Source organism: Hibiscus syriacus, unplaced genomic scaffold (genome assembly GCF_006381635.1).
Source record: "Hibiscus syriacus cultivar Baekdansim isolate YM2019G1 unplaced genomic scaffold, ASM638163v2 tig00110328_pilon, whole genome shotgun sequence".
NCBI lineage: Eukaryota > Viridiplantae > Streptophyta > Magnoliopsida > Malvales > Malvaceae > Hibiscus > Hibiscus syriacus.
This window is the reverse complement of record NW_024062685.1, coordinates 3,115,595-3,126,311: the sequence shown is the minus strand read 5'-3', so window position 1 is coordinate 3,126,311 and position 10,717 is coordinate 3,115,595. Positions and strand designations below refer to the sequence as shown.

Here is a 10,717-nt window from a genome sequence, read left to right as displayed (position 1 = left end):
ATGCTACTGAATTCTATTTCGCTCAGAGGAAAAGGTGATTGATATCTATTTAACAAAATTAGTTATAGATTCCAATGATTATAAGGAGTAACATAATGGGTCTGAACTCTGAACATCCTTAATCAATCAAATAAAGGAGGGCATTCAACTAAACTTTCATGTCTAAGTGAATTTAGATAAATACCATATCTAACAAATAACGCACATATCTTGATATCTAGGTTAGATCGAGACAACTTAAGCATCCATGTACAGTCCAGGAAAAAGCCAAAAATCAACTTTTTTTGGTGTATCAAAAGGGTTATAGCACAAAATCCACAATGTTTCTCTGGATTTACCCAAGTAAGCCATAAAACCAATAAAACACCATATAAGTTTCATCAGCAATTACCAATATATAGAAAAGTTACAAAACATCATTGATCAAGACAATATTCATTCAAAAATACCTTTCTGAGGGCCAATTACTTGTGAGCGACTACCATAATTGGATGAAGACTGACTCAAAAAAGAACCATAGGTTGCAGCAGATGAAGGTTGGGCAGACTCACTCGGCAGATTTTTCATTACTCCAGAAGACTTGCTTGACGTCTTTCCTTGCATGAAAGTGCTACTAAGTTCAGTAGCTGCCATAAGTAATAGAAAGAACTAATCAGATTGACTGGTATAAGGAATATAAATCTCCAAAACTGTTTTTTTAAATCCTGACCAGAAACTAATTTTCTTTTAGTAGGGACAACTGCATATGGTTATGCAGAAGCCCGACCACCTCCCACTTCATGTTTGATTGTGCCCAAAGTGTCACGGGGCTGAGAAATTGGTTTTTGAATATCAACTTATTCTTCTCACTGCATGAGTCATTAAATCAAAACTTGAGTAGGAAGGAACCCAAAAACTTTGGGACAAATCTACCAGGATCTGATAAGTCATCATCTTAGAATCCACCAACTGGGGCAGCAATACATACTACAATATATGCAAACCACGATATCTCAATTATGGAGAAGTTAAGTAACTTATGACTAACCATGCTATAAAAAAAGGCATCTTCAATTATGAATCCAGATCGACTGAAAAATCAACTGCAGGAAATGTTATAGCAATTGCCAACATAGAATGTTTAAATTGACATTAACATACAAGAGACCTTTTGAACATCTAAAAGTTATAACCAATTCAAAGATGAATGAACTGATGGCTAAGAGAGCCAAAAGAAGCCATTTTGGTTATCTATTTAATATCCCTGAGCTAACTAGCAAGTCATGCAAGAAGAAAAGTCCAAGTACAATAGATCTAAATTTAGATGAATAAGACTCTTTTAACACAACAGTGCAGCTAATAGACACCAAGTTCTTTGCATAAAGAAAATATTTTTACTTTTTTCTTGGATTATATCCAAATCTAGAATCCAGTCAAGTCCACAATTTTGGTTTTCTTCTAGTTAAGAAGATAACCCAACATCACAATTGAATTCACTTTCCTTTTTTCTATCACGGTGGAAGTCAGATTTTTCAACTGCCAAGCACTGCTTCAGCATCTTCCTCAAAGATGCCATACAAGAAACCAATATTTATTAGGGTATTCAATCAAGTTTGACCATTAAAATTGGAAAAGTAATTATTTGAACTCGAATAGTTGTTTTTTGAGGAAAATCCGGCTAGCCTTATGTTAATGTTTTGGTCACAACCATAAATTCTTCTTTTAAAGAACTAATGCTTTTTAAGAAGCTAAAATATTGAAGAAAGTTGTACAAACAAATATTAATACAATCAAGGGAAAGATAAATTATAGAATAAAGTAGCGGCAAGATGCTAATGTCTAACAACTAAGGCAGAATAAAAAGAAACGAACAACAAATTTCACAAGTCAACAATGTTACTGTACACACAAACAAAGTGAATCACATACTGAAAAGAGAAGGGTTAGCGGAAGCAGTTCCAACTTGAACTTCAAGAAGCTCCAAACGATGTTCCAGGGTGTCAAGTTTCTCATTCAGTGATGTTAATTTGCTCTTTGTTGTAGCCTCTTCAAACAAACAATTAACATTTAAAAAAGGGAAAAAGAAAATGGAGCATGAAAATGAAAAGTCAAGACAAAGGAAAATAAGTAAAGTTTACCGAATTGGAGGAGAAACTCAAAGAGGCGGCGAACATTGAGAGAAATGTGAGAGATAAATTCGCGATTCTCCCAATCTTGTTCATTGCCGGGAAAAAACTCTGTAAAAAATACGAACGAACCAGTTTCCAAATCTACCAGGATCCGATCAGATTCCCTGGAAAATCAAAAACCGTAAATAGATTGACTTGAAAAACAAAAGGGAAACTTACAACCTTAGATGGCGCTAGGATTGAAACCATCCTGATTGGCTAGTCTAAAACACAATTTCCTTCAAATCTAACATAAACTCAAAAGAATTTATTCAAATCCAAGAAATCCCACAAGTTCCCAGTTCAGAAACATTAGAAAATAGCAAATCAAAGTTCTTCCTCAAGCTTCAAACTGATTATCGAAGGGAGAAGAAGCGGGAATGATGAAAATAATGGGGGAAATTAAAATACGACTCCTAAAGATGACACATAATTAAAACTATACTCTGTGTTTTTGTAAATTTTTCGGATTATGACTATTAAATATGACACATATTATTGTAAGTCATAAATCGTTAAGATTTTAAAAAACATGACATTTTTTAATGACACACATGTTTTGCAAGTCATAAATTAGCGTGTGTCGTCGTTCATGTGTCATTAAAGGTATATTTTCTTGTAGTGCACATGTCACCCTCTAGTGGAAACAAAAATTAAGAGTGATAAAGAGGGCACAAGGGATTCGAACTAGCAAATATTGGGGGAGAAGGGAGAAGCCCAACCACTAGGACAACTTAATTTAAACTAGACTACATATTGTATATATATTGTTTTCTAGTATAATTTTAAATTATTAACTATAAAATATTTTTTATCTTAATTTAAATATTTAAACTTTATTCTTATAATATTTTAAAATATATATTCAATACATTAAGAAAAAATAATAAAATATATATTTTTATAGTTAAGAATTTAAACATATATTTTAAATATATATTCTTAACTCAAATAATAAACTTTTCCTACTTTAAACCAAAAAAAATATATATTCGATAAATTAAGAAAAATAAATAAAATATATATTTTTATAGTTAAGAATTTAAATATTTTAAATATATATTCTTAACTTAAATAATAGACTTGGCCTACTTTAAATCAATATATATATATTAGATAAATTAAGAAAAAAAATATATTTTTATAGTTAAGAATTTAAATATTTTAAATATATATTCTTACCTCAAATAATAAATTTTACCTACTTTAAACCAAAAAATATATTTTCGATAAATTTAAAAAAATAATAAAATATATAATTTTATAGTCAAGAATTTAAGATTATACTAGGAAACAAGATATATACAATATATAGTTAAGAATTTAAGATTATACTAGGAAACAAGATATATACAATATACATCAACACCTCTGTTTTAAGAATCAAAGACCACACCTTTCTATTACTTTACAAATAATAAATTACGACCATCATTTTTCAAAATAATGAAAACCCATGTATATCAAAGTCAACTGGTGCCGTAGAGCATTATAAGGTATTATCATAATTATCGTACATGCAACATGAAAATCAAGAATACCCATTTAGTAATTAACTGATCACAAACTCAAATCTTACTTGATGCGTTTCAAATTAAAAAGACTTTTTTCAACTCTTTAAAAAATAATTCAGTGTAAGTTTTTAAAATTAATTTAACACTACAGTAATAACGAGCATTTGCGGCGTTTTTTAACTTATAGTGGCGTTTTTAAGCGCCGCTAAAAACGCTAGCTGCGATATGAAAAACGCCGCAAGAAACGCCGAGCAAACTAGCGCCGCTAAAGTTCGTAGCGTTTGATAACAAAAAACACCGCAATAGGTGAAGAGATATAGCGGCGTTTTTTGAATAAATGTCGTAATAGGTGATGAGATTTAGCGGTGTTTGTCCCACAAACGCCGCAAAAGGTCGAGATATATAACGGTGTTTTTTGGATACAAACGCCGTTAAATGTCTACATCTATAGTGGCGTTTTTATAAACACTACAAGAGGTTAAGATATTTAGCGGCGTTTTTTGGATACAAATGCCGCAAAAGATCTGGTATATAGCGGCGTTTATATAAAAAACAACGCAGAATATCTAAACTTTTTGTGGTGTTTTTATGTAAAACGTCGATATTATTTGTGTTCTTTAGCGGCGTTTTTTTACAAATGCCGCTAATGAACACATAATTGACAACAATTTTTTTTCCGATTACCCCAAATCTGTTTTTTTTCCAACCTGTTCCATTATCCAACAAACATGACATCTATAACAACAAACTCTATTTCCATAACAACCAACATCAAATCCCTTATAGTAAATAAAAGTTTACATTAACGTAATAGTAATGTAGTTAAACATTGTTTAGTAACATTAACAAAACATATAACATAAATAAGACTAAGATGGTGGATTCTGAGGTAGCGTTTTCTGTATCATCTGCATCATAGCTTCTAGTCGATTTTCAAATTCTTTACATTTCTGTTGATATGATGCTTCTCTGTCTACTTCCGCTGCTTCTCTCTCTGCTTCTGTTGCTTTTCTCTCTGCTTCCGTTGCTTCTCTCTCTGCTTCCCTCGCTTCAATTTCGGCTTTCAAGTTAGCTATTTGTTGATCCATTTCAGCCAACTTTTGTTTTAAACGACTAACTTCTAATTGGGAAGACTGAGACTGTGATGACATGTACTGAGATGAACTAGATCCAAAATATTTTTTCGGAGTAACGAATGATCTTTGACAGGGAACCCGACCATATCTTTCAGGACCCAAAACGTCATTAATAGCTTGATTTTCAATGTCATACACATTAACAAGACCATGACTCGAAGCCGTAGCTTAATACTCCGCCCTTTTGTCCCTCAATTTTTCCCAATAATAAAGTAAATAATTAATTCAAATAAAAATGTCATACTACAGATATCAAAAAAACATAATTCAAATCATCTATCCAATAAATGTACCATAATTTCTGCAGCTTCATCAGTCATATGAGTGTCATCATTTTTTGTATGTGTCATGTCGAAGGGTTTGATTCGGCCAACTTTAGAACCAGATGTACTTTCCTACAATGTGCCATAATATAATTAGTTTGAGTTAGTATGTACATGGAATACAAATAACTATGTGAATAATCTATAATACCTCCTCATTAGCTATACAAGCAATGTTTTTCGATCCAGCCGTGCGAGTAAACTTTTGTTGTTGCCTGCTAGCAACACCAATATGCTCTCGGTCCTACAATTTCAAACAACCACTTGTAAAGTCAATATTATAATTCGTTAAAATTATTTTTGAAAAATACATCATACCTGTCTTTTTTGTGAACTCCAAAATCTGATTGTATCTTCCCATTGGTACCTCAGCATTCCAGGTGGGACAGTTTGTAGCTTCTCTTCAAGGATGGGATCATTCTTGAAGTATTTCTTTTTTAATGAGCTCTTGTGGTCTCTCCATCTCTTTCCTAACGCTTGCTTCAAATAATCGTCAGAGACCTCTAAAGAAAATTTCTCCTATACAGCAAATAAGTGTTCAAAGTAAATATAAATTACTATTGAATTGTTATAGAGTATCTATTATAATGACATTATTACCTTAACAAAATCCAAAGCTTGATTTTTGTTACTATTAGGCATTTTGTGCCATGACTCATAATTGATCGGTAAAAGATTAGCATTACGTTCAACTATGCCTAAGTAACCGGATAGAAGACGTGCTTTTGGGCCAATAGGTTTATCGACATCATTTCTTGAAACTTTGACACGGTGCCCAGGAGGAAGTTGGTATAATTCCTTCAACGTTGTATGTCCTATAGTCTTGTGTGTTCCAGCATTTTCAACTATATAAGAAATTATTAAATGTAAGTTTTCAAAATGAACAAACTATTAAATAAAGTGTCAAACATTACCTTGAATTTCTACAGCTTCTTCAACAGTTATAGGAACTTCGGAAGAGTCAACAACATTTGATTCCTCATTATTTGTTTGTTCATGCTCTTCTGAAGCTCGAACAATCCGTAAATCACTTATTTTTCTCCTCGGTATGATATCTGTAATAAACAAACAACATTTTTAGTAATAAAACGGTTTAATTAATGAATATATTGAAGGACAACATGATAAAAGTTATAACATTATAAATAAATAAATTAAGATATAAAATCTTACGACATTCTTATGTAATATCAGTTGTCATAATTGAAGTGTTGAACGTTACCTTCAATTTCTACAGTTTCTTCAACTGTAACCGGACCTTTCGAAGATCCAACACTAGTCAATTTCTCATTATTTGTTTCTTTCTCCGCTTGAGGAGCTCGAACAATCCGCATCATACCTTTCATGTTATCTTCTCTAACAGATTGATGATGAGAATTACGAAGATAAGCCGGATTACTTGTGAAAGAAGATCTACGAGGTGTAAGCTCTCCATGGAATATCCATTTTTTGTAGCCCCGAAGAAAGCCAAAAATAATTAGATGTTCGTAGACAACTTTACGAATGTGCCAATTAATGTTACCACACTTCTTACAAGGGCAAAGAATCATATTCTCTTGGCTTGCATTTGCAAAAGCAAAATTTAGAAAAGTTTTTACCCCATTTCGATAATCGCCGCTTACCCTTGATAGATCCATCCAACTCTTATCCATTTTATATTTCTGGAATACCTATTATAAAAATGAAAGCATGTCAATACCTCACAAAAAATGGCAAGAAACATTTGCTTATTTAGTGAAATCTGAAAAGCAAAAAATAATAGCATAACACTTACTGTTGCTAACCCAACTGAAAGGTCAGCTATGAAAATATCCTCAGTTTCACCACCACAACAGAAATGAACATACGAGTGTAAAGAGGGGTATATATAACACTAATATCTCAAACAAACAACAGTCTCTTAAAATAAATGACATTTTAATCATTAAAAATGCTGTGACCAAATTATGTACGTTGTTAAAGGGGTTTGAAACTGCTATATCTGATCGTCATTGGTTTTCCATCGGTGCTATAGCTGCTAATTGACTGTACTTTAGGAATGAAATATGTTCACTTTAATGTTAAAAAAACTTGTGAACATTTAAACTTTTTTGTCATTCAAGAGATTTGAAGGGGAAGAAGCATACTGGTAACAGACATTGTGAAAGCTGTGATTTCAACCTTTTTTCACTTATAGACATGATTTTGTTCTGAAGTGAAGTAATTTATTTTGCAATTAAAATAAATTAAAACTAAAGTATCAAATAAAAAAGTTCAATAATAACAATAAATAAAATATGCTTGTTTAACCAGTTTTGTAGACTTTAGTTTCTCTCCCACTTTCTTCTTCTTCTTCTTTTCATTGTAGCTGTTGTTTGTTCAACTCTCGACTCTCAACAAAGTCATCAGTGATGATAATTACCAAAGCCCAATTTTTTTTTGTCGAGTATTTCGATTATTCTAAGCAAGTTTTATGCTAACATATAGGCAAGCAAAGATATAGAGTAACGATCGTTTTGGAAAATGTTTTAAAAAAAAGGGAATCTTAAATTACCCAGAATCCCTAAAAGCACTTTTCAGTCACGGTTTATGGATGCAAATACAATTATGAAACACTAAATCCAGTCAATTATGATAATCTAAATCCGAGAAAAGTGGTAATCTGGATTCGTTGGAAGAAATGAAAAAAATGAAATTCAAAACAAGCATCAAGTTTAGAAATCTGATTGTTTACCTGAAAGCAAATGATGGCGGCCGCGTCTAGATCCTAGGCGAGGATGCAAAAGAAGACGAGCTAAGGTTTTGCCATGGCTTGTAAGCGGCAGCGCGAAGAGTAAAGATCGAACAAGAGTAGAAGACTTTGTCTTTAGGGCTGGACTGACAACAGTGGAGACGATAGAAATAAGGGATAAAGGACCGAACAGTCGTGGCGTTTGTTTTTACAAACGCCTCTACTCTCGAAAAACGCCGCTAAAAGTGATACTATATTCCAAGCTTGGTGCAGTGATGAGTACTAAAACTATCGTAGATTTCGTAATTAGTTGAGGTTTAGAAAGAGGATGTAAGCTATACCTTTTCAGTTTTTGTGGGTAGGAGCAGGAAGAATCATGTAACTGCATGATCTGCAACTGCTGCAGCTCTTTGGATGAAGAGTCGTGCAGATGCAGCTCGTTTAAGCGTAGCGCATGTGATTGCTGTTCGTGTTCAAGCTGCTGCCGAGCTCCGATTCCTGGATGCTGCTCTTGAAAAAAATTGAGTTCGGGTAAAAGAATTCAAATTCAACTTTATCGTTGTAGACATTAATTTTTCACTTTCATTAAAATTAAAATTATTAATTTTATTATTATTATTAATATATATTATTATTATTATATAAATAAATTACAAAACTGGAAGCCCGTTTACAAGTCCAAATCCCAGGCCCAACCAGAACCGGCCCAGACCTAAATGGAAACACTGAATTGATTTGGGGTTTCAGCTTGGGTTTTCAAACCCCAGCCCCCAGCCGCCTCCAAGATTCCAGAAGGCCAGCCGCCGCCTCTACTCAGCCGCCACCTCCATGTTGACGCTTCAGCTGCTGCCACGCCGCCGTCAGTGCCACAAAGCCACCCTCTTCGAAGACTTCAGAAACACCACGCCGGTCGTCCACGTCGCAGCTATGGGGTGAGTCACCACATAGTTTGGTGACTCACCAGAACTCATCTCTGGGACCGGTCCAACGAGAGCCTCGGTGGTGGCTATAAAAGCCACCCCACTTGCAAGACAGAACACACACACAGCAAGCAAAGAACGGAGATAGCAACCAACAGACCAGAGAGAGCAATGAAGAGATACCGAACAGACAACAGAAAACAAAGAAAAAAAATAACAACCCTCAGCAGCAAACAAAACAGAAAGAAAGAAAGGAGAAAGAACTTACTGAGGAAACCACGCGGTGACCGGAGACGCTACGTACTGAGGAAACATTCGAAATACCCGAAGGTATTTCTCTAGATCTGCTCCGATCAAGAGTTTTTTAGGGAAAACCAAGGCCAGTTTCGGCCTTGGGAGGTTCGGGGCTTTATTTTGGGGTCTTTATGTAAAATCCGACCACCGTATATGGTAGCCGGCGGCGGTGGTCGAGACCAAAGCGCGGCCGTCGGCCGGAGCTCAATTCCCTCAGATGAGGGAATTGAAGAGAGAACCGAGAGAGAATGTTAAATTCTCTCTCAGTTAGAGAGAAGAGAAACGAGAGAAATGAGGATGATGGCCCTTCGGGCCAGCCGTTTGGGTAAATATAAATCCCTCCTCAAACGACGCCGTTTTGGGGAGGGACCCCTGTGTAATTTTACATACGGGTAAAACACTTTCCGTAGTCATTCAAGTTTTATAAATTTAAATTATGGTCACTAATATCAATTTATGAGCCTTGTAATTCGATTTTCTAATTCTGTTTTATTATAATTTAATCACTTCTACATATGTATATATATCCTTAGTATATAAAATACCCTATTTAGTCCCTTAAGTTTTAATATTTTTTATTTTGATCATTAATTAAATAATTAAGGCTAAATGAAACTGTTAATTATTATATTTCATAATATTACGAATTAGACCATTTAATTTTAATAAGTTATAATTTAATCCCTAAATTTAATTTATTTAATTTATTATTTTTAAGACCCTAGTTTCAACTTTATTTATTTTAGTCATTGTTTATTTTAATTTTATATGTTTATATATTTCATTACTTTTGTTCTTATTATTATTTATTCATATAAATATATATATATATAAAATAATATTTATTTATTTATTTATTTATTTTATTTGTTTTTTTAATCCTATTTATAAATTTAATTTTATAAATTACTTTTGAGAAAAGTAATAATTTTTTAAATATATATATATTTATTTTTTAATATTAAGAAAGGAATGTCTTAAAGCAACTGGATGTCCATTTTCTGATATTTTTAAATAAATAAATATCTTATTTTATAAATTATATATTAATATATTATTATTATTTTTAGAAAAATGTTTTAATTATTTATTTATTTTTAATATCAAAGAAAAGAGTTGTCTTAAGGCACCTAGAAGTCCTTTTCTGATATTTCTAAATAAATAAATATTTTTTTATATTTTATATATTAATTAATATATTTTGAAATAATAGGATTATAAATTAAATATATTTTGAATTTTTAAATTTCTAATAATAGAGACAATTTATAATTAAAAAGTACCAATTCTGGGCGTTGTAGGGGTTCTAATCATTCCCTAAACGTAACCGACCATGAATCCCTTTTTATTATTAAAAAGAACGAATTTTTGGTTAAAACGCAGATCAGTTTTTCTTTTAATCGATGTTTTGTTAAAAACTCTTTTAAATGATGATTTTTAGGTATTCGACCTACCTGATCCAAAAGGCCGATGGCGACTCCCAAATTATTTTAAAACCCATTTATTCATATCACTTTTCCCACCAAGTAGAAACTTCGTTCCCGGACAAAAACCGGTTATGACAGCTTGGCGACTCTGCTGGGGATGGTCAAACTTTTAAAATCAATTATAAATTGTCTCTATTAATTATAAATTAAAAACTCATATATTTAATTTATAATTCTTTCTTTTCA

At 32.5% G+C, this 10,717-nt stretch overlaps 1 protein-coding gene across 1 annotated transcript in view; it reads right to left on the bottom strand.

Annotated features, from left to right (window-relative positions):
• Positions 1-6,023: 6,023 nt before the first annotated feature.
• Positions 6,024-10,717, bottom strand: part of LOC120118861 — a 30,448-nt gene continuing 25,754 nt past the window's right edge. Inside the window, exons 7-11 of the mRNA XM_039138805.1 lie at positions 8,792-8,853; positions 8,172-8,340; positions 7,834-7,976; positions 6,343-6,615; positions 6,024-6,124 (exon numbers count right to left, since the gene is read on the bottom strand). Of these exons, the coding sequence (XP_038994736.1) occupies positions 6,024-6,124; positions 6,343-6,615; positions 7,834-7,976; positions 8,172-8,340; positions 8,792-8,853 (748 nt within the window). The remainder of the gene's footprint in view (positions 6,125-6,342; positions 6,616-7,833; positions 7,977-8,171; positions 8,341-8,791; positions 8,854-10,717) is intronic.